General features: G+C 40.5%; 2 protein-coding genes across 4 annotated transcripts in view; both read right to left on the reverse strand.

Moving 5' to 3' along the window:
* Window positions 1–975: 975 nt before the first annotated feature.
* Window positions 976–26,660, reverse strand: part of LOC127651300 (transportin-2) — a 76,838-nt gene continuing 51,153 nt past the window's right edge. The window contains exons 1-25 of one of the 3 annotated variants that reach the window (XM_052137079.1): window positions 20,898–21,092; window positions 18,254–18,358; window positions 15,748–15,823; window positions 15,505–15,654; window positions 15,081–15,187; window positions 14,678–14,811; window positions 14,427–14,508; window positions 13,504–13,626; window positions 13,273–13,391; window positions 13,131–13,191; window positions 11,054–11,225; window positions 10,622–10,774; window positions 10,309–10,534; window positions 10,053–10,224; window positions 9,791–9,877; window positions 9,002–9,109; window positions 8,757–8,915; window positions 8,540–8,627; window positions 8,352–8,450; window positions 6,020–6,115; window positions 5,823–5,898; window positions 5,621–5,720; window positions 5,453–5,527; window positions 5,215–5,361; window positions 976–1,095 (exon numbers count right to left, since the gene is read on the reverse strand). In XM_052137079.1, coding sequence (XP_051993039.1) covers window positions 5,254–5,361; window positions 5,453–5,527; window positions 5,621–5,720; window positions 5,823–5,898; window positions 6,020–6,115; window positions 8,352–8,450; window positions 8,540–8,627; window positions 8,757–8,915; window positions 9,002–9,109; window positions 9,791–9,877; window positions 10,053–10,224; window positions 10,309–10,534; window positions 10,622–10,774; window positions 11,054–11,225; window positions 13,131–13,191; window positions 13,273–13,391; window positions 13,504–13,626; window positions 14,427–14,508; window positions 14,678–14,811; window positions 15,081–15,187; window positions 15,505–15,654; window positions 15,748–15,823; window positions 18,254–18,352 — 2,670 coding nt within the window. In that variant the 5' untranslated portion in view covers window positions 18,353–18,358; window positions 20,898–21,092 and the 3' untranslated portion in view covers window positions 976–1,095; window positions 5,215–5,253. Of the gene's footprint in view, window positions 1,096–5,214; window positions 5,362–5,452; window positions 5,528–5,620; window positions 5,721–5,822; window positions 5,899–6,019; window positions 6,116–8,351; window positions 8,451–8,539; window positions 8,628–8,756; window positions 8,916–9,001; window positions 9,110–9,790; window positions 9,878–10,052; window positions 10,225–10,308; window positions 10,535–10,621; window positions 10,775–11,053; window positions 11,226–13,130; window positions 13,192–13,272; window positions 13,392–13,503; window positions 13,627–14,426; window positions 14,509–14,677; window positions 14,812–15,080; window positions 15,188–15,504; window positions 15,655–15,747; window positions 15,824–18,253; window positions 18,363–20,897; window positions 21,093–26,660 lie in introns of those variants that run through there. The other 2 variants (XM_052137078.1, XM_052137080.1) reach the window with 2 other exon arrangements.
* Window positions 22,690–24,480, reverse strand: LOC127651303 (relaxin-3-like). The gene is made up of 2 exons (XM_052137086.1): window positions 24,111–24,480; window positions 22,690–23,431 (listed from the first exon to the last, which is right to left on the reverse strand). The coding sequence occupies exons 1-2, from the start codon at window positions 24,280–24,282 to the stop codon at window positions 23,163–23,165; spliced, it is 441 nt and encodes a 146-aa protein (XP_051993046.1). The 5' UTR covers window positions 24,283–24,480; the 3' UTR covers window positions 22,690–23,162.

Consider the following 26,660-nt stretch of genomic DNA (forward strand, 5'->3'; position numbering starts at 1 on the left):
AAGGTACCTTAAAACAATTAACAATCTATTAATGCAGAATACACAAATGAAATGCGAAATACAACCCAAACAAATAAACATGGTAATGACACACACACACACAAAACACTTAAAAGCTCCCAACAAAGCTAGTTACACAAATCACACATACAACCAAACATACACATAACACAAGTCATGATTGTTATACTGTTGCGTTTATGTTCCAGCTCCTTCGCGGCAATATCGAATCTCTCGGAAGCCACGACAGGATTAAACGATTGAACTACGGCGCGACTGGAAATACTACGATGTGTTTCGACAGCAAACACTGACCAAGCCCAGGAAAAAACTACAAGCCGACTACGCCAAGTGAGAAGAAACGTCGAAAATAAACGATACGGCAGAAGAGACACGAGCAGAGAATCGTAAAGACAATTGGACAGAACGACGTCGACGAAGCTGATGATGAAAACTGTGAATTCATAGATGCTCCCTTACTTACAAACAATAAAAAAACAAACCTACGACAAGAGCATTAACCATCTCTTTTCCTCAATAGTAATTACTAAAAAAAGAAAACAACGCTAGTCGTCTCAGTGTTAAATCTGATTACGATATTGCTACGACAGCGCTGCCTCCGCAGGCCGCTCGTAGTTATTGCAACGTCACGTGCAAGCGTCTCTATGATCAGTCTGCATGTGAATGCGTTTGATTCTTATGCCTGGGATTAATTTGAGATTAAAACAAATGTTGTATAATAGTTGCTGCCTAACTTCCCTCCCTAATCTTAATCTTTTAACGATTACTCCCAGATATATCGGTCTATACCTCCCTCCCGTTTAAACCTACGACCTACCTCCCGCTCTCTTGGAATGTTTACTCTCCCTCGGTTACTCTATCGCTCGTCTTCCCTATGTTTTTAGGTTTATTCCCTGTGATTGGGTGCATTCTGCAGTTAACTAGAGGAGTCCCCTCCCCCCTCCCACCCACCCACCCACCCTCATGGACACACAAAGGGCGTGGGGTCTGTCCGTCAGGTGGAGCATCCCTCTCCCCCATGATCAGGGCAGTGCAATACACAGATGGATGAGTTCCCCCCTCCTAAAGGTTCAACTGAAAGAGAGAAAAGAGGAGAAAGTTACATTATGACATCAAATTCCAAAAATCATAATTTGTGTTCTGCAAAATAAAGTGTCATACACATCTGGGATGGCATGAAGGAGAGTAAATCATGAGAATTTTTGGGTGAACTATCCCTTTAAGGCCGACTCGCCACGCTACCCACCCAGTGTCAATTAATACATTTTTAAAAATCAGAGGTCCGAATGTCATTTTTGTCTATAGTTTATAACTCGCAGGGATGCAAACTCACGCGGGTCTAAAGCTGCGTACACACTGCCAGAGACTTTGTCGCTGCAGGTCGCCAGTGGCTGGCGGTGAAGTCGCTAGTGGGCGTTCCCACTACTGGTTGCCTAGTAACGTTTATAAATGACATTCACGGATGTCATTCCATTGCTGTTGACAGCGAATCGCTTTTCTTAGCGCTAAAAACAAACATTTTGTAGGGAAAAGACTAAATATAAATGGAATCAGTACATAAAATGCTTTAAATCAAAGATGAATGAGAAACCAGGCGTGCTGTTTGCCAGAGCGGCTGTTTATCTGCGGCGAAAACGCAAACGCCGGTCTCTCTGGGTCCACAAAATCATTCAATCTCGGAGTCAGCACGGCGAGTACCACAGGCTGGTGCAAGAGCTGCAGCTGGATATACCATATCCATATCATAGAGCACTGGAAAATTGCTAACAGCAAGAATTAGCCTTTCATCCATCTTTCCGTTACTGCAGGAGCTGAGAGAGAGAGAGAGAGAGAGAGAGAGAGAGAGAGAGAGAGAGAGGATCACGTGAGCTCTCCCATCTTCTCTCCTATTGGCTGTCGCTTCCGTAAGTCGCTCTTCATTTGAATAAAGTTAAACTTGTCTCAACTTTGTCCCATCACTGGACACGCCCACATCTAGTCACCAACGGTCGCGACAGCTCGTGTCGCCGGAAGTCGCTGTGCTCGCATTGAAAATGAATGGGATGGAGTCGCTGGCAGTGTGAACGCAGCTTAAATAGTTGAGAGAATCACTAATCCACGAACATGTTTTCCAGGGTTATTTTACAAAAAATAAAAAAAAAGCAAAAAGCACCGACTTAAGCTATTTAATGGTTCAAGTACAGGAAATGATTTGCACAGTTGTGCAGAATTAGCTTCAACAATAAAGGGTATTTTGGTGTGGCTTGCTTGTTTAACAAATATATTCAGTTTCATTAATCGATTAGTTTATTGACAACTTCTGGAGATGCCACTAGGTGGTGACAAATGAGCGTCTTATGTGCAATGAGTGAGTCACTGAATCATTTTGAGTCGTTTATTACCGAAATCTACCAAGAAACTTTATAGTGTTTGTTTGTGAACTGCAGAGCATGACTTTTTAATCCAACAGTAACAGTCTAATAATAATATCAATAATGTCCTTAACCTTCTCCTTTATTAAAGTTTGCACATCAAATCTACCGACTACATGTTTAAGCATTATAAGAACAAACAGATCTACTGCATCTTTTCTTACAGTATTTAAACTGCTGAACATGACCTTTCAGAATGGACCACAATAATAGTCCTAATAATAATAATCCTTTCGTCATTGTAAAGTGCATTTTACGAGTTTGCTACGCAAGAAAGTGGGAGGCGTGCACAATAAACACTGAAAACATGCATTTGTAAGATACATTTTTTTTTTGCTTTGATTGCAGAAAGTAAAGAGCACTCGTTTATGTTCGGGTCTTAAGAGGGTTTTTGTGTGTGTTTTTGGTGAATGTAATTACTGCAGATCAATAACTGGGGTGCCTGGAGACTCAGAAATGATCAGGTCATAATTAAAATAAGTTATGAGCATTCAAAACTCTTCATAAGACATCATTTGTGAAGCAAAAAACACGTGTGAAAAACACTTGTGAAGTTGGAGCCGAGGTTGCGCTCAATTTGACACATTAATAGCTCTTCTGCACTTTTCTCTTCGTGATGAACAAGGTAGACTCACATGATGATGCTGAAGTAAACGAACAGTACCAGATCATTCAGTCCATCGGTACATGTACCAGATCATTCAGTTTGTTTATGAATGAGAAGTTTCACGAGTGTGCATGTGATTGGCTGTAGCTGTAACCAATCAAACGGTCTGCCTCGGTTGGACCGCGATTGCCACGCACACTACTGTCCACTGCTGTAATCAATCACGAGGGTGTTAGCGTCCCTAATCTTTGACTATGTTTCACAATGTGCACCCGCCGGCAGTAAATAAACAATACTAATGTGTGTATTTGACTCCTATCCCGAGTCCCGATCATTACAGTGTGTTTGTACATGTAACGAAAACCGTGCTAGCAACAGTCAAACGGTTTTATTACACTAAAAGGTATTTTTCTCATTTTCCATGACTGGAAAACTGCATTGCAAAATTCCAGGTTTTCCCTTCCATTCGATTCACCAGTTATAAATTTGAGAACAGGTTTCACAGATTCAGTCTGTAAAAAAGGATCCACCAACAATTCAAACGGTACCTCTTGTGAGCAAGATTTACTCTATGCTAGTGATGTCAAAAGTACTGGTCGATACTAAAATGACACGGTCGCAATAACAGTGATTCTTCAGTACCGGTAGTACAGAGCACTGACTCAATCCGATACCCACACACTGTCTGACTGACTCTCACGACTGCTTTCTAATGTTCACACGCTTATGAGCGACTGCTCCGTTACTACTGAAATGAAGCTAATCAAATTAAAATCATGATATTTCCTAGTGTGATTATAAAACAGCGTAAGGCTGCAATTTAGTCTATATGTGCTGTGTGCTTTAAATGAATGTATGAAGCCGACCGCACACTCACTGGAAAGTCAACAGACATTGCGAATCATTCATGTTTTATGAGATGACAGAGCAGAGCACTAATCCACTGTAAAGCATGCAGACGATATATTTATACAATTAAACCACAGCATATCGTCACCTTCCTAAAATAATTGCCTAAGTCATTTTTTGACAAAAATGATTTTTTTGCATAAGTCATCTCCTCATGATGCTGGCCACCTTTGGTAAAATCGCCCACATCCTCAGTTGAACAGATCATGCAATTCTACCCCTATAGTATAATGGCCTATGTCAAGTGTGTGACTTAGGCCGTTTTATTTTGCCTAAGTCAAAAGGCAATGAGACAATTTTACAAGTTTTTTACCCCTACTGGTAAGTGATGAGGTTTACTATAATATAGACTATAAATATTGCATAAAAATTTTGTGTTTTTGTCTTTTTATTTAGTCTTTTTAGTCAGCATTTTAGTCAAGAAAAATAGCTAAGTCAAGCTAGCATTAGGCTTTCTGTTAACTCTTTTCTGTATTTTTAAACAATATTTCATCTAGTTTTTGTCTAATTTTTTCCACATTACATGATCTAATTAAGAAAGATTTGAATAGGCTTACATATTGTAATCAAACATCTAGAAACGATTTATTTATCAATAAATATCATATATTCAATCATTGGTTCAGTTTTTTGTGTTTTCTGAGAAAAGTGAAAAAATGACTTAGGCAATTATTTTAGGAAGGTGACGATATGCACTTTACTCATTACATTGGGCCATGTAGCAAACGGTTAATCGAAAAAGTGAAACTTCCGTCAAAAACACACATCAAAATAAAAGCATGATTCAAATTAAAAGCTACACCTGAAATTGAAGAAATTGCAACAAATATTTTACAACAGTAAAGTGAAATTGAATACTCACTGTAGTTATATTTATAACACATAATGATTAATAAATAATAATAAAATGAAGCGATATAATCACAAGCAAGAGTGCTGTTGTACTGAATTAAAGTTTGTTTAAAAAAATGCAATGGTATGATGTTAAAATAATTCTCGATTCTAGTTGAATATGCAGAGAAAACTACACGAAAGCTATTCATAGTTTGATTTCCCCAAACTGCAAACACCGTCTCTGCGATGCTTTAAAAAAATGTGCTCCGAACGCGCGATACCTGACTCGAGTTTGGGGCAGGAATATCTGCATGTTCGCTCAACAGCTGACATTTTGAGTATTCAGGGAATGCGTTAGGTGGTGTTAGTGTTGAAGAAATGAAAAAAATTCAGCTTCAAGGTCCAAATCATGTCCATTACATTTTTACTAACCTGACAGCATGTGCTGTGTGTGAAGCAGAGGGGGCGGGGCTACACGCCATAGCATGCAGAGAGGCGTTCCTTCAGTATGGGAGGAAACTGCTCTGAGAACTGCTGCCAGTTCTCCTCGCCGACTTGGTCCTTAAAACCATGCAGGATCTATGCAGAGACACAAAATGAACTTTCACACATTTCATCCTAACCATTGAAACCATGCATCTCCATGGACGTGTGTGTGTTTGTGTCTAACCTTGTAAAACATGTCCCTCAGGTCATCTTTAGGGGTGACCCAGGAGGCCACCGCATCACAGAAGAAGATGAAATCCTGAAGAGGGAGAGACAGATGCAAGAAAATTATTTACAAATGAAAATCCAAGATCAGACTGCATCACTGAGATAGCAAGGCATCAGAATTCACCTGGACCACCCCCCCAGGATTTACACCAATCATCACGCAGATGCCTCTGAAGGCGGAGTCCTTTTCTTCATTATCTCTGATGTTCCGTAACGATGTGCACCTGCAAACAGATTATCGAGAGCATTGTTATAATGCGATTTAAGCAACATAACCTTGTGTGCATTCAAACAGTTCTGAAAATGCCATTTTCATGGTGACTCACCAGGGCCTGATGAACTGTTGCAACATGGGAGACACTTCCTGTGGACAGACGTAACCCAGGCGACCAATTGTGATGGCTGCAAACAGAAAGGGGACGGGTTACAGACAGCAGATCTAAATCTCTAAAGGTAACAGAACGAAAAGCTGCTTAGAAACAACAGTCTTCTCGCTGCGTCCATGAAAGGTCAGAGGTCATACCAGTGTTCTCCAGCAGGGTTTTGGGAGTGTTGGGCCTATTAATGATCTCCACCAGATGAGGAAGAACCAGAGCAACGTAGGGCTGCATCTCCACACCTACAACACAACATCCAAGATCTAGATCAGTGACATCACTTTACCACCAACTATGATCTAACAATCATGTTCACCCATTGATGACGTCACAATTAACCCTTGAATGCATACCTTGGGTCTTTAAGTGACCCAAGACCTAATTCCAACCCCTGTACCTCATCTATTTATTTAGTATTCTTCAACCTTTCTCTTAAGAATAGTGTAAAAATAAATATATATACATGTTCACATCAACCATCAGAATGGAGAAAACAGTGTGATTTCAGTGATTTGGACAGTGGCATGATTGATTGTTGGTGCCAGACGGGCTGGTTTGAGTATTTCTGGGATTTTCACACACAACAGTCTCTAGAATTTACTCAGAATGGTGCCAAAAACAAAAAACATCCAGTTAGCGGAAGTTCTGCGGATGGAAACGCGTTGTTGTTGAGAGAGGTCAACAGAGAATGGCCAGACTGGTTCAAGCTGACAGAAAGACTAAGGTAACTCGGATAACCCCTCTGTAGTGAGCAGAATAGAGTCTCAGAATGCACAACACAGATGGCAGATGCTCTGCAACAGTAGAAGACCACGTCGGGCACTTTATCAGGACTATAGTGTTCCTAATAATGTGCTCTGTGAATGTATATTTCTTTGTTTATTACAAGACAAATGAGTACTACAGTCATATAAATTATTACTAAATAATTTAGATTTTCTGCACAATGGTGGTGAATTATTGGTATTCATATGCGTGTACACGTACATATTAAACATGCTTAGGTTCATCTTACCTAAGGTGGCACGAATGTTTCAGTGAACGTTTGACATTGCTATGAAGAAACAATGTGGATGTAAACTATAGCAACACATGGACAATATGACTTGGCTTTTGTCTTTTGCGTGCACTACTGAATACAAGTTGTGTGTCTATAAATAGAGGAAATACATATGTGAGACTCGTGTAGCTCAATACATGTTTGACAGCCAGTTGCATGTCATGAAATGCGGAAGTAATGAATCCTGTTCTATCATTCGTTGCATCATCTCTTTGATATATGAAAATAATATGTCAAAATATATCCATTATTTTCTAATCGTCTTAAATTCTTTACATTTGTCGCTATCTGGTCATTTTGTAGATCCATTTATCATAATTATATATGTGGCCAGAGTGTGTTCTAATGTTTGGCAAAACACAGGGATCCCACTCTCACATAATGTGCCGAACCGGTGTAAGATTTAAGCAGAAACGTATGAGGCCGTATGAAAATTGTGGTTATTTTAGGTTATTTTTGACAACTTCATTCAAATGAAAATACAATTATTTAAATAATAAAAAATTTCAACATTATATTGCAATATTGTTTTATCAAATGAAGTGCTTTTCTACAAAATTCTCACATCACAAATGAGGTGCTCCACAACAAAGCATCACAGATGTGAGATATTGCTTAAATGCATTATTATTATTATTATTATTATTTAATTGCATTAAACATGATCTTTTACCCCATTTCTCACATACATTTTTATTTAGCAGTTTCTTTCTGGTTTTGACGGAAGTTTCTCACCTCCAAATAAGCAGTTTGCTACATGTCCCAGTGCCTTAATTAAACCCCAAACCTACAATATGATTAAACTATATAGTCTGTAAGTGCTGCGCAGTTCAGAGCGCTCTGCTCACTGTCATCTATTACACACAGACACAACCCAGAGCACACGTGAGGCTCGTGATGAGGTGTTTGTGGCCGGCTTCACACTGATTTTGAAGCATGCCGCAGATGCATGTTTTATATTTAATTGCAGCCTTTTGCAGTTTAATAATCACACTTGGACATATCGAGATCAAAATATGTAACATTACGCATTTTATACCCAATGCATTTTTTTTTATGACTGGATTGAGTGATTCAGTCAGTGTTTTCCATATCTTTCCGAACCCTGGAAACACCCATGCATTTAAGGGTTAAGGTGATCTAATGATCAAACCTTCACAACAAAACAATGACACCATTTGACCAATAGTATGACCGAACAATTACATTTACCCCGTTGATGACATCACAATCAAATGTACTCCTATTAATGATGTCTCATTAACAACGCTACTACTAAATAAAACTCTCTCACAATAAAATTCTATTATTCAAAAAATCTGCAATGTAATTTCATCAAGAAGATTATCCAACAAAGAAATGAATGAATGCATTTAACGGTTGGCCAGAGTGTCTCTCAAAAGCGAGATGTTCCTCACCCATCTGCATGCAGATCTCTCCGATGGCCCAGGTGGCGTTATTACACACTGAGATGAACTCAGGGTTCAGATTCGTCCCCAGGATCGGCATGAACTCAGCTAAACGCACACAGTTTATCGGTTAACTTCACACAAATACAGAAGAGTGTACCGGAGAACATGTATATCAAAAGTGCATGTTGTTTTACCGATGCAGGGTTTGACGTGTGGAAAACAGGCCTTGGTCAGATCACCCAGTAAAGCAAACGAGCTCTGTCGCACCTCTGGCATTGTGTCCTGTAAACAAGAGAGTTTGTTAACGTACAAGCAACAGCAATCGTGCTGCTTGCCTCTAATAACATTAAAAAGCTTAAAATCAGTAATTTTGTAGCATGCGTGTGGCCATTAAAAACACAAGCACTCTACCTGCATGCACTGGAACAGAAGTGTCATGATGTTGCTGCGGGAAACCAGCTGGTCCACGTGCCCACCGAGACCCTCGGCCAATCCGCTGAGCAGATCCAGAGCGACGATCATAAAGTCTTTATCAGGAGCCTCGTACTGATCTGGCTGCTGACTGTACATCTTCACACAAACAAGCAAGCACGTGAATGATTGCGTAATGATACATCCATATAAATGGAGACACGTATGAGTGGGTGTGTTCTCACCATGGCTTGTGCAAGGGTTTTCTGCACCAGAGTAACACAGCGCTGATACACGGGCTCACAGTACGGGAGGAACCCGCTCTGTAACGCTGTAGCCACAGACGACAAACACTATACACAAACAAACAGAATGAATGAGGGTCACTTATCCATGATTCGTTAAAGGGATAGTTCATCCAAAAATAATTAAAAAAAAATCACTCATGCCCTCACCCAGAAGTGTGTGACTTTTTTCTGTAGAACACAAATTTGTAGAAGAATATCTCCGCTATGTAGGTCCATATAATTATAGTGAATGGTGGCCAGAACTTTTAAGCTCCAAAAAGCACATAAAGGCAGCAAGAAAGTAATCCATAAGACTCCAGTGTTTACAATCATGATTTCAAGCTCAATTACACTTCCTAGTTCTTGAAGCATGCGAAGAGCACTAGGTGGCGCTAGGTAATGTAATCAAGCTTGAAATCACGATCGTGCCTAGAAACTGCAATGGCAAGATGTACGGTTACATTTTGGCCTGTTCTTATCCAAAATCAATAGAATCACTTCTGAACACATGGATTTAACCACTGGAATTGTATGGATTACTTTTGTGCTACCTTTGTGTGCTTTTTGGAGCTTCAAAGTTTGTGTCACCATTCACTTGCATTGTATGGACCTACAGAGCTGAGATATTCTTCTAAAAGTCTTTGTGTTCTGCAGATGGGATGGCATGAGAGTCGGTTAATGAGATCATTTTATTTTTTTGGGTGAACTATCCCTTTAATACTGCTGTAAATGTTTGGCGTGTCTTACCTCCAGCAGGGGAAACAGGTCTTTATCTTCATCCTTCAGTTCGTTCCACTTCTGGATCAGAGGCGGCATCAGTTTCTGGATGTATTCCTGTATTCACAGAAAAATTAACAATGAAATATCAGGCCACTGAGATTTAAATTTTTTCCATAAAGAAATTCCGAAAGAGCACTTTACATTAGGGATCCCAAAAACCTAATGTTTATGTCGTGGCTCTTAAAAAATAAGAAAGAAAACAACCCTCAAATGGGTCACTGGACGTTACCGGTTGGTTCAGATGATGTCCGACTGAATCTGCCAGGGTGCCAATGGCGTCGTAGAGGATGAGCAGGTTCTTATGCTGATATTTCCCAAACGCAAACACCAGAGTGTCCAATATAAAGCTCAGATACGGAACCAGCTCCGTACACGCCTCCTCCTCCAGAGTTGCAAACGCACTGAGAAAGACAGAAATATTATTGAGCATATTATCACTCTACAATTACTTGGCTATAAATATCATTATCAAACATCCCACGCACCTGCAGGCGGCCTCCTGCACCCTTTTGTTTCCGTCCAGAATGCGTTTGAGCAGCTCAGTCATGAGCGGTTTGAGGTGCGCGTCCGGCGGCTGGCTCACTACCCAGTGTGCATAGCGACTGAGCGTCCAGCAGGCGATAGATCGAACCAGAGCCTTCTTATCACACAGACACTGGATGAGGTGTGGGATCAGCTCGGGCAGATACGGAACCATACCCTGCATACAGCCTGACAGAGAGATGTTCAAAGTTAACAGTAATTATACTCAGCCTTATACTACACCTACATCTAGGTACACATGTATGAGATACGAACCCTCGGCAATGGCTCCCAGCACCAGTATTCCAGACTCTTTAATGACCCAGTCGGGGTGGAACAGCAGACCCTTCAGTAGAGGCAGCAGGTGCGGCAACAGCTCATCACGAAATACGTTAGCCAGAACATCCAGTGCCGCAGCAGAACATTTACCTGAAAACACAACAAAAACAATGGACAGACTGGTTTGAACTGAAAGTCTACAGTAACTCAGATAACCACTCTGTACAATTGTGCTGAGAAGAATATAATCTCTGAACGCTGTTCTGAGATGCGGGTTGGTGCTGTTTTGGCGGCACGAGGGGGACCTACACAATATTAGGCAGGTGGTTTTAATCGATGTATATATATATTCACATTTCTATTAAACAGAAACATGTAATAGCACTTTCCATTAGGGATCCCAGAGTTCTGATTGGTCAGTGTACTCACGTAGGTTCCAGTCAGACAGTGTGTCATCATCATCATCCTCGTCTTCGTCGATGTCCTCCCCCTCCTCCCCCTCTCCACCCTCATGCTGCAGAGTGACAGTACGTGACTTGTGGAAGCGAGGTTTGATATCCTGCTCGCTGTCTGGAACGTTGTCATCCTCCTCCACATCACCCTGAGAGAGAGACAGAGAGAACGAGAATGAGATTGTTGTTCAGCTAATGAAGTCAGATTCACAAATTAATTTCTGGTCATTTTTAATGAAACCGACAAAGAGATTCATTCATCTTTACCAAACATGCAGTGTGAATCTGTTAGACAGCTCACCCACTCATTGAATCAGTTGTAAAGATTACTGAAATTACCTCGCTCACTGAATCAGTTTCTGAACTAACAGTCTGAATCAGTTAATGTGCTTGTCGATATAACTTGCTGACTGATTCAGTTACAGCGACTAGCGACTTAGCTCGCCCACCGATTCGGTTACTGCGACTGAATCGGTTACTGCGACTAGCCAATGAACTCGGCGACTGATTCGGTTACAGCGACTAGCCAATTAACTCGGCGACTGAATCGGTTACAGCGACTAGCCAATTAACTCGGCGACTGATTCGGTTACAGCGACTAGCCAATGAACTCGGTGACTGATTCGGTTACAGCGACTAGCCAATTAACTCGCCGACTGTATCAGTTACAGCGACTAGCCAATTAACTCGGCGACTGAATCAGTTACAGCGACTAGCCAATTAACTCGGCGACTGAATCAGTTACAGCGACTAGCCAATTAACTCGGCGACTGAATCAGTTACAGCGACTAGCCAATTAACTCGGCGACTGAATCAGTTACAGCGACTAGCCAATTAACTCGGCGACTGAATCAGTTACAGCGACTAGCCAATTAACTCGGCGACTAAATCAGTTACAGCGACTAGCCAATTAACTCGCCGAATGTATCAGTTACAGCGACTAGCCAATTAACTCGGCGACTGATTCGGTTACAGCGACTAGCCAATGAACTCGGTGACTGATTCGGTTACAGCGACTAGCCAATTAACTCGCCTACTGAATCAGTTACTGCGACTAGCCAATGAACTCGGTGACTGATTCGGTTACAGCGACTAGCCAATGAACTCAGTGACTGATTCGGTTACAGCGACTAGCCAATTAACTCGCTTACTGAATCAGTTACAGCGACTAGCCAATTAACTCGCCGACTGTATCAGTTACAGCGACTAGCCAATTAACTCGCCGACTGAATCAGTTACAGCGACTAGCCAATTAACTCGGCGACTGAATCAGTTACAGCGACTAGCCAATTAACTCGGCGACTGAATCAGTTACAGCGACTAGCCAATTAACTCGGCGACTAAATCAGTTACAGCGACTAGCCAATTAACTCGGCGAATGTATCAGTTACAGCGACTAGCCAATTAACTCGGCGACTGTATCAGTTACAGCGACTGTATCAGTTACAGCAACTAGCCAATTAACTCGCCGACTGTATCAGTTACAGCGACTAGCGAATTAACTCGCCGACTGTATCAGTTACAGCGACTAGCGAATTAACTCGCCGACTGTATCAGTTACAGCGACTAGCCAATGAACTCGCCGACTGTATCAGTTACAGCGACTAGCGAATTAACTCGCCGACTGTATCAGTTACAGCGACTAGCCAATTAACTCGGCGAATGTATCAGTTACAGCGACTAGCCAATTAACTCGCCGACTGTATCAGTTACAGCGACTAGCCAATTAACTCGCCGACTGTATCAGTTACAGCGACTAGCGAATTAACTCGCCGACTGTATCAGTTACAGCGACTAGCGAATTAACTCGCCGACTGTATCAGTTACAGCGACTAGCCAATGAACTCGGCGAATGTATCAGTTACAGCGACTAGCCAATTAACTCGGCGAATGTATCAGTTACAGCGACTAGCCAATGAACTCGGCGACTGTATCAGTTACAGCGACTAGCCAATGAACTCGGCGACTGTATCAGTTACAGCAATTACCAAATTAACTCACTCAATGAATCAGTTTTAGCCAAAGAGAGTTCTCAAAGTACAAATGTATCTAACCTTCAGTAAGATGATGTCAATCTCAGAATACTTCATTCCGTTCACTAGAATGGGGATAAGCCTGTGGAGAAACGGGTTAAACAAAGACTACATTACTCCAGATTAATTAACGTACCAATCCATACAAAAAATGAGTACTCACTGGACCAGGTGTCCTGACAGAGCCTCTTTACAGATGGGCTGCTCAGCTAGAGTCAGCCAGAACTCGCACGCCTCCAGAGACACATTCTCATCTGCATCCTGTGTGCGCTGCAGCATGTACTGCACAGAGAGACAGGAGAGATATAAACCTCCTATCAGAAACCTTCAGAGAGAGTGCAATGATCCTTTTACTAGAGTCTCAGAGGGACTGACAGGTGTGATACGTGTGTACCTGTATGATGCTGTGCATGTGTGGTATGAGACGGTCGATTCGCACTTCCAGCAGCATGACCAGAGCTCTGCACACGTTCTTCCTCACCTCACAGTCTTCATCACCCGCCAGAGCAAACAGAGACTGTAAACACAACACAATAAGTGAGAAACACACACAGGACCATGAAACTGAATCAGCTATTTTAATAATGCAGGGAATCTACAAAATCAACATCAAATGAGCAGCAGTGCTAAAACTGAACTTACAGGGATAGCTCACCAAAAAATGAAAATCACTTACTCACCCTAATGCCATCCCAGATGTGTATGTCTGTCTATATTCTGCTGAACACAAATTAAGATTTTTAGAAGAATATCTCAGCTTTGTACGTCTATGCAATGCAAGTGAATGGTGACCAAGAAGCTCCAAAAACCACATAAAGGCAGCACAAAAGTAATCCATTCTTTGTGCATATCGCCATCTACTGTGCAGGGTGGAGATTTATAGTAAAAAAAAACAACAACAACAACAACAAAAAAAAAAAAAAGGACTTTTGACCCATTTCTCACCCCCACCTATCATTTCACATCTGAAGACATGGATTAAACCACTGGAGTCTTAAGGATGACTTTTATGCTGCCTTTATGTGCTTTTTGGAGCTTCAAAGTTCTGGTCACCATTCACTTGGACCATCAGAGCTAAAATATATCCGTAAAGATCTTCTTTTGTGTTCAGTAGAAAGTCATAAACATTTGGGATGCATGAGGGGGAAGTAAATGATAAGAATTTAATTTTAGGGTGAACCATTCCTTTAATAACAGATATCAGTATTTACAACAGTTTGATTTTCTTGTACGGACACACACACTTACAAACATATTGTTTTTATATTAACATTAATGTTCCAATTTCCTGTTCCTGTATATTAGAGTTAAACTCGCCTCTATGAAAGTGTCGATGTTGTCCATCAGAGCCTGAGCTCTGCCAATGATAAACTGATTCACACACGCTATAGCATGAGACCTACAGAGAATGTAAATAAATTACTTTTGTTAAAACTTGCACAAAACTAACATACATTTATAAAAACAAAAAAAATACTTTCCAGACCTAGAAAGGGAAATGTTGAAATTGCCTGATATTTTAAAGTTAATAATATATAACAGTCAAAGAGCGAAGATTGTGCGTGCACCTGATCTTGGGGCTGCAGTGTTTGAAGAACTGCAGGAATTTAGGGATCATGATGTTTAGGGGTCGATTCAGAGCATCACTGTCCAATAGCTCAGACGAGTCCTCGCAGATCTTCTGCAGCGCACCAAAAGAGCCCTAAACGCACAGACACAGATCATCAGAGCAAATCTGGGCCATTAAGAAAATCAAAGGTGTGGAATACTAACATTCATCAAACTGCACAAGTATATACTTTTACCAATATTGTGTCTTAATAGTTTGTGAATCAGTATATTGTTACGGACCCTCAAAGTGTTCCATGGATACATCAGCAAGTGGCGTCCAGTTTGCAAAAGTGCATCCTGTCATTTTTATTTTTATCCAATTCTGGTAAAGCAATTCATATTTTCAGCATTGCACACTACCTCACAGGTGTTGTAATCCTCCGAGTTGAGCAGGTTGCAGAGTTGAGGCAGCAGTTCTGGCCATGTCTGCAGTTCTCCTTTAGAGGCGATAGTAGTGATGAGAATACCTGCAGACAAACACACAATCATTCTGTGAGACCGTCACCACATACAACAAAACATTCCTCTAACACCACCCAAATCTCACTAACCTACAATCTAAAAACACAATGGCACACATTTGTTCATGTCCAGACAAATAAACACAATTTTATTCTCAATTTACAACACACAAATTGTTAATAACATCATAACAGTGGTGTTTAAGATGGGCTACCACTTTAACATCACATTCAGATGGGTTTCCTGAGACACCCAAAAAGGGTTCTTTGATCTCTAAGAATCCATCCCACGTTTACCCACTCAACCCCGGGTTGAGACTGACCGATGGTGGCGCGGATAAGAGGGGACGGGTCTCCAATGTTGTTTAGACACTCTCTCTTGATGAAGTCGGCCACAGCAGGAGGAAAGTTCTGATAGTGAGCCTTCACGTTGTTCTTGAGAATCAGACCGCTCAGAGATCGAGTCGGCTCATCTGAGGAGAGACAGAGGGATGGTTTCCATCAGGTCTTTGATGCTCATGAGAACGTACGGGATTCAGAGTGATGTATGATGGGAAAACACAGACCTTCAGATTTGAGGCTGGTGAGGACGAAGATGAGATAATTGTTGAAGTCAGGATACTGATTCAGCTGCTCCAGTTTCTACCGAAAGCATTTAAGAGACAAAACGAAAAACAACACACTGAGCAAAAACAGAAAATAGTTCTGATCTGGGACCAGTGAGCTTTCCATCCATTATAAACACTCATCAGGATAGAAAAGAGAAAAACTGACCACATATTTGCACTCTTTCAATAAGTCGAGATCAAAATGCACCATATAGAGAAGGGCTGGACGATACAAACAATAAAACAGTTTAAAACACCAGTTTAACGACTCATTTGCAAAAACAATTAATTTACTGAAGTCACTGCATGGTATTTTACATGCCATATTTTAGTGTAAAAAAAAAAAAAAATGTAGATAAATGTTACCATTATTACTATGTATTGTTAAATTGCAGCATACAAGGCCGCATGAATCCATATAAATATGAAAACGGTTTTAGTTTTCGAAACGCTCTCAGTCCACACTGTCGTTTTCAAACGTTTTCCAAATCGTACTCAGCCACACCGAAACGCCTGAAAACGCTCAAATCCACCTGCGTCACATGACAACAAATACGTCATCATTATTCGAATACTTCCATTTTCCCAGTCCACACGACAACACGAAGACAGCATTTGCAAATCCATCCGCTAAGGAAAGAGTTTTTCAAAAGCTTGTTTTCGCAGGACAAAATCACCATCTCAGTGTGGACGGAAGGCCAGAACATAGCGAAGTTAATGCGTTTACAAACAAAAACGTAGAGTGGACTTGGCTTAAGTAACAGGGTTTTTCCTGCATAGAGAATTACTAGCCGAATTACTTATTGCTATTACTCAATCGGCATTCCGGCTTTCTACTAAACTCTGGTGGGTGTCTTCATGGAAAACACTAACAAACGTTGCACTCGGTGGATCGTTATTTGTAACGGCAAATATCTGCAATAATAATAAAATAAATCCTTTGTCGAATAGTCGCTTGATGTCCTTTAACGTAACTTGAGATCATATAAACTATAATGATGACACGCGAGACGAGAGCTGCAGCTCGAGTGTCTGATAGAAACACAGATCACAGCTTTGAGATATATCTTTATTTCATTAGTTCACATAATACGGGAGTGTGCCATGTCAATAAGCACAAACTCCAAAACGGTCATTCTCTGTGCGGTCAGAGCCGCTTTAACCAGTCGCGATAGAGACCCAATCTGAGTGGGAGTCGTCTCTCACCCCCTCTGTCTGCAGCTCGCAACAAGTTACATCATTGATGAGATCATCATGATAAGATCAATCTTGTGTGAAAAATAACACTAAACTGGCAACAATAAAATGTGTGTGAAACCACAAAGGCTGCTATTTAGTTAAAGAGAAAAACAAGCCTGCACGAATGTTGTTCTTGGATGTGTATTACACAAAGCATGTGCGAGGCTAATAAGCCGAGCTTGTACTATTTACAGCACTGTAGACTCAATAATTGCACATTTGCGTAATTCTAAATACACTTGGCCACTAAGACTTACTATCCAAATCTAAAGTAACCTAGTTACACATGGTTTTGAGATAGTCAAGTGAAATTCAGCTGTTACAAATGGACTATTCAACAGTCTCATGACAACTTATAATTTGTACGAAATGGCAAAATTGTGAGATATTGTATTATTTGGCTAATATGAAAAGTATGACTCTTATTCCCTAAGAGAGCAGCCATTCAATCGGAATGGCACACAATATTGATACAACGATGACTGATCAGCACGTTATTTTCTCTATTTGTTTTTCAGGCATTGATATATTAACATTAGCCGACATTTAAGTGAAGCCTAATTTGTGTGCTTTCCAATTCACTGTCAGTTAGCCTCCTGTATATATTCTGGCGTACTAGCTTTGGGAAGCCACAAGGGGTGAGATTACATTTACTGTACTTCATGCTGAAGCTGGATGAGAAGCATCATGTCATGGGGAGGACAAGTCACAGGTATCACACACAGAGTGTGTTAATGTAGTGCAGGTGGCAGTCCAAAGTTGTGAATCTAGTCACCACACACACAAAAGTTATGAAGGATTTTGTACTTCAAGAAAGAATAAAGTGACGTTGATGGGTTTGCAGGTTAGGGTATGAAACTGGTGTAACTGCGCAAACCAAACAATTGGAAATGGCGACGTTTATTATGCAATTTCTCTGTAAGTAGCCTTGAATAGGTTTCATTCAGGCCATCAAACCACAAAAAGACATCCTTGTAACTGAAAATACATTGTGTAGGCTATTTGAAAGATACATATACACAATATATCATCCAGCGATGGATAGAGTAAATAAACTATGCGAGTTGCGCTCCAGTGTCATAGCTGAGCTACGCAGACAAACGCCGACAGGGGGCGGTGATGTGCAGCCTTACATAGAAAATAGTTTCAAATGTTTAGATTGTGAAATAGGTGGATGAAAGACCTCCACACACATATAGATCTGATTATAGTGATATGAGCATACCTCTTGAACGGCTCTCTGTGTGGCCGTATCTGGTGACTGCGAGTCCTTCAGTAGCTGCAGCACCTGCTGTAAACCCTGCTCATCCGGCTGCCACTCCATACTCGGCTAACTAACACAGAAAGACACAAAACAGACACACACGCAAAACAACAGACGAATGAGTGCACAACACAAATACTCTACCAGAAACAAGAAGCAAGATGCAAAACACACACAACAGTGCATGCACCAACACTCCAGCGCATTACAGACTGTTAAGAGACTATGTCTCCACAGAGAAACAGTTGATGTGCTCAGGACTTCCCTCAGCACACATTTGGGGTAAAAGAGCGAGAATGATGTGCAAATAACTGTGCGAGTGTGACGTGTTTATATGAGTGTTTGTATGAGGTTGAACGCAAGTGTATTATGTGGTCTGTGTGTGCACACAGTTGAAGTCAGAAGTTTATATACGCTTTGGTTGAAGTCATTAAAACTTTTTTTAACCACACCACATATTTATTATTAGCAAACTATAGTTTTGGCAAGTCATTTAGGACATCTACTTTGTGCATAACACTATTAATTTTTGCAACAATTGTTTACAGACAGAATGTTTCACTTTTAATTGACTATATCACAAGTGCAGAGGGTCAGAAGTTCACATACACCAAGTTAACTGTGTCTTTAAGCAGCTTGGAAAATTCCAGAACATGATGTCAAGCCTTTAGACAGTTGACCAATTAGCTTCTGATTGGAGGTGTACTGAATTGGAGGGTGTACCTGTGGATGTATTTTAAGGCCTACCATCAAACTCAGTGCCTCTTTGCTTGACATCATGGTAAAATCAAAAGAAATCAGCCAAGACCTCCACAAGTCTGGTTCATACTTGGGAGCAATTTCCAAACACCTGAAGGTGCCACATTCATCTGTACAAACAATAGTACACCACGGGACCACGCAGCAATCATACCGCTCAGTAAGGAGATTAATTCTGTCTCTAGAGATGAACGTAGTTTGGTGCAAAAAGTGCAAATCAATCCCAGAACAACAGCAAAGCACCTTGTGAAGATGCTGGAGGAAACAGGTAGACGAGTATCTAGATCCACAGTAAAATGAGTCCTATAGTCGACATCACCTGAAAGGCTGCTCAGCAAGGAAGAAGCCACTGCTCCAAAACCGCCATAAAAAAGCCAGACTACAGTTTGCAAGTGCACATGGGGACAAAGATCTTACTTTTTGGAGAAATGTCCTCTGGTCTGAAGAAACAGAATTTGAACTGTTTGGCCATAATGACCATCGTTATGTTTGGAGGAAATAGGGTGAGGCTTGCAAGCTGAAGAAAACCAACCCAACTGTGAAGCATGGGGGTGCAGCATCATGTTGTGGGGGTGTTTTACTGCAGGAGGGACTGGTGCACTTCACTAAATAGATGACATCATGAGGAAGGAAAATTATGTGTATGTATATTGAAGCAACATCTCAAGACATCAGCCATGAAGTTAAAGCTCGGTCCCAAATGGGTCTTCCAAATGGACAATGAACCAAAGCATACCTCCAGATTTGTGGACAACAAAGTCAAGGTATTGGAGCGGGCATCACAAAGCCTGATAGAACATTTGCGGGCAGAACTGAAAAAGCGTGTTTGAGTAAGGAGGCCGACAAACCTGACTCTGTTACACCAGTTCTGTCTGGAGGAATGGGACAAAACTCCAGCAACTTATTGTGAGAAGCTTGTAGAAGGATACCCAAAACATTTGACCCAAGTTAAACAATTTAAAGGCAATGCTGCCAAATACTAACAAAGTGTATGTAAACTTCTGATCCACTGGGAATGTGATGAAAGAAATAAAAGCTGGGATAAATCATTCTCTACTATTATTCAGACATTTCACATTCTTATAATAAAGTAGTGATCCTATCTGACCGGGAATGTTTTCTATGATTAAATGTCAGGAATCGAGAAAAACTGAGTTTAAATGCATTTGTCTAATGTGTATGTATACATGACTGAATGGGGTTGTATCTGTGCAGATGTATATTAGTGTGTAAGTTTATATCTGTGAGGTAAGAACATGTGTGTGATAGTGTGTGTACATTTCGTATTTATATAAAAGGGTGTGTGTGGGGGGGCAGGTTTAGCTATACTTGTGAGGACCACATTTTTGAATACGTCCTCACAAATATAGTAAAACTTGAGCAAACCGATTTGTGAGGACCTTTTAGCTGGCCCTCACAAGCAAAAAAGACTCATAAATCAGCTAAATTATGTTTATCTTTAAATATAATGAAGTGCACAGGTTTCTGTGAGGGTTAGGAGATCAAATATATATTTAACCTGCTATAAAACACATGAAAGTATATGAGACGTCCTCACAAGTACATTAAAACCAACGTGTGTGTGTGTGTGTGTGTGTGTGTGTGTGTGTGTGTGTGTGTGTGTGTGTGTAAAGATGTGAATGTAGGCCGTGTGTGGTTGGTCGACCTGGTTAAACCCAATTCTCCATCTCAACACCAGACATTTTCACCGACCATACATCACAAATACCGCATTAAAACCGTTATGTGTGTGTTGCCGTCTATAATGCCGCTATATAAACACACTCACGCACACAGATGGTGGTGAAGCCGTTAGCCGCTTTGCTAACCCGCCAAACGCGCTTACCGTCAAGCCGCGCGATCGCTCTCCTCGGACGCTCACTCTCTCTCTGCCGCTGCACGAGCGCTGATGGCCGTCAGGACGCGGGAAAGGGTCACTCGCCGTCGGGTTGTGCGGGGTTTCTACGGGTTTTGATCTCGATGCGTGCTGCTATTCTTCTTCGCTGGCCGGCGGCGCCTGATGCATGGCGGACGAGTTAATTGCGGACGATGGATCTGTGCGGCTTCCGTAGCGAGGTGGTGCTGATGTCCAACATCATTAGCATAATATATGTGGAGCCTGATTCTGAGACTTAACCCTTGTGCGACCTTCGGGACATTTTTGTCTTTTTCGCTTTTGTTTTTTCGATCATTTTGGCTGTTAATGCAAACGGCATACATTTTGCCAAAGGTGTGTATTTTGGGGGAATTTTGATATTTTAACCTCAGTTCCTTTAATACATCTATAATACACTGTGTACACAAAATAGTTACACTCAGGACCTTCAGAACAAAAATGTCCCTGTTGAAACCCATGAATACTGCAATAGTTGATCCTGGTGCCATTAAAGCATAAAATCATGAATTCTATGATATTGCGCTTTTATTCAGGAGCCCTGACTTCAAAATTTAAATTAATATTATCCACCAGATGGCGCCATTTCTCTCATGTTTAGCCTGTGGAGCAAATACATACTTTTCCCCTATTTTCTGTTTGCTGTATTATAGACACCTGAAGGACAATTGAATAAATTGTGTGTTTTGTATGTGTGTAAAAAAAACAGTGGCATTATGTAAACAAAATGGCATTTAAAAGAGTTAAAATCTTGAATATATATAAATATTTGGTTTAAAATAATAATAATAATAATAATAATATGAATATATCATATGTTTATTGAAGTTTTTTGACGTGGACATTTTTGTCCTCTAAGGTACTGAGTGTGAGTTTGTTTTTTTTCTTCTTGTTTTCTGACACTGCACAAAAAAAAATTATAATGCTAATAATTCCACTTAGCATTTAGTATATAGAAAATAATTAACTTTTTTTGTTGTTTTTCCATAAAAAACAACAGTGGCATTATGTAAACAAACTGACATTTAAAGAGTTAAATCCTGAAAATGAAGGAATGAAGGTAGTTATGATCAGGACTATGTTGGTTAAAAAAATTTACTAATTGAAAGTGGAAAATAATATTAATATATAATATTATTTTGACGCCCCTTTCCCGAAGTGCCCTTCAAGTGTGCAAAAATGCTGTTTGGAAAAATGCCCCAAATGATGGATAAGACTTTCTTTCTTCTGCAGAACACAAATGAAGATTTTTAGAAGAATATTTCAGCTCTGTAGGTTCATACAATACAAGTGGATGGTGACCAGAACTTTAAAGCTCCAAAAAGCACATAAATGCAGCAAAAAAGTAATCCATACGACTCCAGTGTTTAAATCCATGTCTTCTGAAGTGATATGAGAGGTGTGGGTGAGAAACAGATTCATGTTTAAGTCCTTTTTTTACTATAAATCTCCACTTTCACTTTCACTTCCACATTCCTTTGTTTTTGTCGATTCACATTCTATGTGCATATCATCAGCTATTGGGCAGGGAGGAGAATTGATAGTAAAAAAGGCAAATTTTGTAGGTAATATGTAATTCATGTATGATGAAAATTTGCATACTGTGCACAGTGCACATATTACATAGTTTGGAAATAGTAAGAGTAGAATAGTAGTATGAAATTCCAAACAATTCCATGATACTTCTATGGTACAAAAGATTGTTATACCATTGTATTTTTTAACAATATTTATTTGTAGGAGAAGAGTTTTTTCATATTTAGCTGAAGGGTTAGCTAAGGCCCATTAGCGGCACCAAACTACTGATAAATAATGTTCATAAGAGCGAAAATGGCATAATTACTTTTAAAGTTTGTATTCTTCAACCGTTACATTAAAATCATTGTAGAAACCGCATTATGCAAACAAAAGTTTATTTCAGATGGCTGTTACTAAATCAATGACCTCACAAGAACATCACATGGGTAGACACGGTGAGAACATTCTGAACCATGTGACAGACACAGAAATGGACAGACGCTTCACTTTGGCTAAATTCTGCTATTCCTACCTATTTGACACAAGGCAACAAGTTCTAACAAGTGTATTTTCACTACTTCATACAAAGAAAAACCATCCACCCCCTTATGACCTCTCCACCCTCATTCTTCACATTTGAGAAGGATGGAAAAGAGGTAGAAGAAAAGGAAGGATGGAGATATTTGAACAAATTGTCCTTTAACATAACGAGCTGATCTCACTTTTACTGCAACCCCATTTACAGCAGGCGTTCGACAGCCCTACCACCACATCCCGCCCTTTCCTGTCTGACGTGCGCAAGGCCTCCAGCACTTCCTCTGAGATGAGCGAGCGGGCGGGGCGGCTGAACACGGGGCCCTCCTGGCCCTCTCCTGCCCAGCCGGAGGAGGGTCCAGTGATGGGGTTGGTGCTCCAGCTTTCAGAGGCCTCATCGTTGTGAGCAGACAGCAGATCGCTGGACAGGTCACCTGATCAGAGACAAATACATGAAGCATGTGAGGAGATATTGTGCATGCACATCAGCTGGCTTATTATACCTAGGGTTGTGGATTTGAACAAACACCTAAACGAACATCCAACACATGAATGAATAAATGACATGAATCAACAATCGTGTGGCTTGTTAAAGGGACAGTCCACACTAAAAATGACAATTCTCTCATCATTCATTCACTCTCGTGCCATCTCCGATGTGTTTGACTTACTTTCTTCTGCAGAACACAAATGAAGATTTTTAGAATAATATCTCAGCTCTGTAGGTCCATACAATACAAGTGGATGGTGACCAGCACTTTGAAGCTCCAAAAAGCATATAAAGGCAGCATAAAAGTAATTCATACGACTCCAGTGGTTTAATCCATGTCATCTGAAGTGATATGATAGGTGTGGGTGAGTAACAGATCAATATTTAAGTCCAAGTTTACTCTAAATCTCCACTTTCACTTTCACATTCTTTGTGCATATCACCACCTACTGGGCAGGGAGAGAATTTATACTAATAAAGTACTTAAATATTGATCTGTTTCTCACCCACACCTATCATATGACTTCTGAAGACATGTATTAAACCACTGGTGTGGTATGGATTACTTTAATGCTGCCAGACACACGTTTTAACTCCAAGTCTCACTCTCACACCTGTCTTACCGGACACATCCAGAGATCTCCTCCAGCGAGAGCCTCCGCAGGTGAAGATGACCGCTCGAATGAACTCTCTGCCGCACAGCTTCACTCCATAGAAGGGGTGACCCTCTGTAGCCTGAGTGCTGCCCACCAGCGCCACCAGCAGGGCAACCGTGATTACTGCAGCTTTACACATTATGACAATGATAGAGTGGGATGTAAGTTTGCCCAGAAACTAAAGAATGAGAACAGGTGATGAAGATGTAGCACAAAATCTTTTGGGTTTCTCTCTCTGTTCCTTCTCTCTCTGGATTGGAAGGTGGTCTTACATCTTCTCTGCTGACCTGGTGTCTGTTTTTATAGGGGATCAGAGACCCTCTTTTTGACCTCAGCTGTTTGCGTGTCAGACAGATAGACTGTGATAATGGGGCAGAGACCTTTAGGAAGACAAAGACCCGGCCCAGTGCTTCTGTAATTAACCTGTGCACCTCTGTGGAGGTGATGTCAAACGCAGTGACCTAATCTCATCACACCTGACCTTTCTGTTGCCACACACACGGTCCAATCGCACAATATGGAGAATGAATTGTGAATTTGCAAACACACTCATGCACATATATCATGCACTTGGGCTGTACTTTGAATAATATACACGGGAATATGTACATTCTCACTGAGAATCTCACACACACACACACACACACACACACACACACACACACCTCTAACCAACTTCCCAGAATTCACATCACTCATACATCTTAATACACAACTCACCACACAAGGTGCCCCGGTGACATTTCAAACTATGATAAGACTTGTTTGTGGAAGCAAGAAATGTATCTAATGTTGTGTCTGTAATCAGGGGCACTTCGGAAGCTGGCCTAGAAGCATATCAGCAAAAGCATGTGTCTTATTATTCACACAGTCGTGAGATAAAGTCTGGTGAATATGATTCAGTCATTTGGCATTCAGAGATAAGAGCACATGAATACCATGTGGTCTAATTTGTTGCCTGTCTGACCTTAATGAACAGTACTGTTAATAATAATCTTATGATGTCATAGTGCCTCAAGAATGAGAATGATATAGCTGCAGACAGAGCTCTAAAAAGGGGCAGGAGCACCAAACCACCATCAAAGATATACAGTTAAACAAATCCCTTGGCACACCTCTATCCAGGGAAGGATTATGACTTGCAAAGGCCCCGGGGACAATTATCTTCAAGGGCTCCCCTCCAAAAGTTGTTTTCAACCTTGAAGCACAGGGCCCCCCTGGTCAGGGCACTGGCCCCATTGGCCCGGTCAGTAGTCCATCCCTGCCTCACTGTCCCACATAACCATCGTCAATATTTTTACTTTTCAAGAACTTCCATGTTTTCTGTCTATTTTAGTTGCATGTTCACTCGTAATGTTTGAAATTTGGCACATAGGAACGGTAATGAGATCACAAGGGGCAAGAGTGCTAATTGAGTAATGAATAAAACAACAAATTTGCATATTTTCTTATTTTTAGATTTGTTCTTGCAAATTAATTCTTGCAATGCCACAGCAAATATATTTTATTTATCTATTTATTTACAAGTCTCCAGACTAACATGTAAGAGCGGTAGCACCGGTGTTAAATTCCACGAATGATCGCACCAGCACCGGTCCAACTGAAAGAAAATGTGTTTTCTTTCACGGTTTCTTTATTTTTATCAGGATCTTGATGATGACAGTCATCTGAGGACAAACAAAGCCTTTTTCTACAATCAGAGGGCATTAGAAAAGATTTTACACAGAAAGAAAGTTCCAGTGTATCCATAGTTTTAACTGTGGCATTTACAATCAGATCATTGTAACCAAAAGTAAAAGCATGATCAGCAGTAACAATAAAACAAAACCCATCCAGAAATGAAATGGTATTCTCTCACTATTATATTGATATAGGTTTATGGTATATTTTTAAATATCTGTGATGTGTGGATTGAATCCTTCATTGTGCAGATTTCTCCTTTATTCCTTTTCAATGCTGTTTGAATGTTGTGCCGTTTAATTCAGTTTTAAACTGGTTTAATCATCGACACATTGTCGGCTTTCATAGAGGTTTTAAACAAATAATCAATCAGCTCTGTTTATGATGATGTGCAGCAGAGACCGGTCCATCACACATCTCTCACAACTCACTCTTTTCTTTCTTTCTATCTATCTATCTATCTATCTATCTATCTATCTATCTATCTATCTATCTATCTATCTATCTATCTATCTATCTATCTATCTATCTATCTATCTATCTATCTATCTATCTATCTATCTATCTATCTATCTATCTATCTATCTATCTATCTATCTATCTATCTATCTATCTATCTATCTATCTATCTATCTATCTATCTATCTATCTATCTATCTATCTATCTATCTATCTATCTATCTATCTATCTATCTATCTATCTATCTATCTATCTATCTATCTATCTATCTATCTATCTATCTATCTATCTATCTATCTATCTATCTATCTATCTATCTATCTATCTATCTATCTATCTATCTATCTATCTATCTATCTATCTATCTATCTATCTAT

Source organism: Xyrauchen texanus, chromosome 11, assembly GCF_025860055.1.
Source record: "Xyrauchen texanus isolate HMW12.3.18 chromosome 11, RBS_HiC_50CHRs, whole genome shotgun sequence".
Taxonomy (NCBI): domain Eukaryota; kingdom Metazoa; phylum Chordata; class Actinopteri; order Cypriniformes; family Catostomidae; genus Xyrauchen; species Xyrauchen texanus.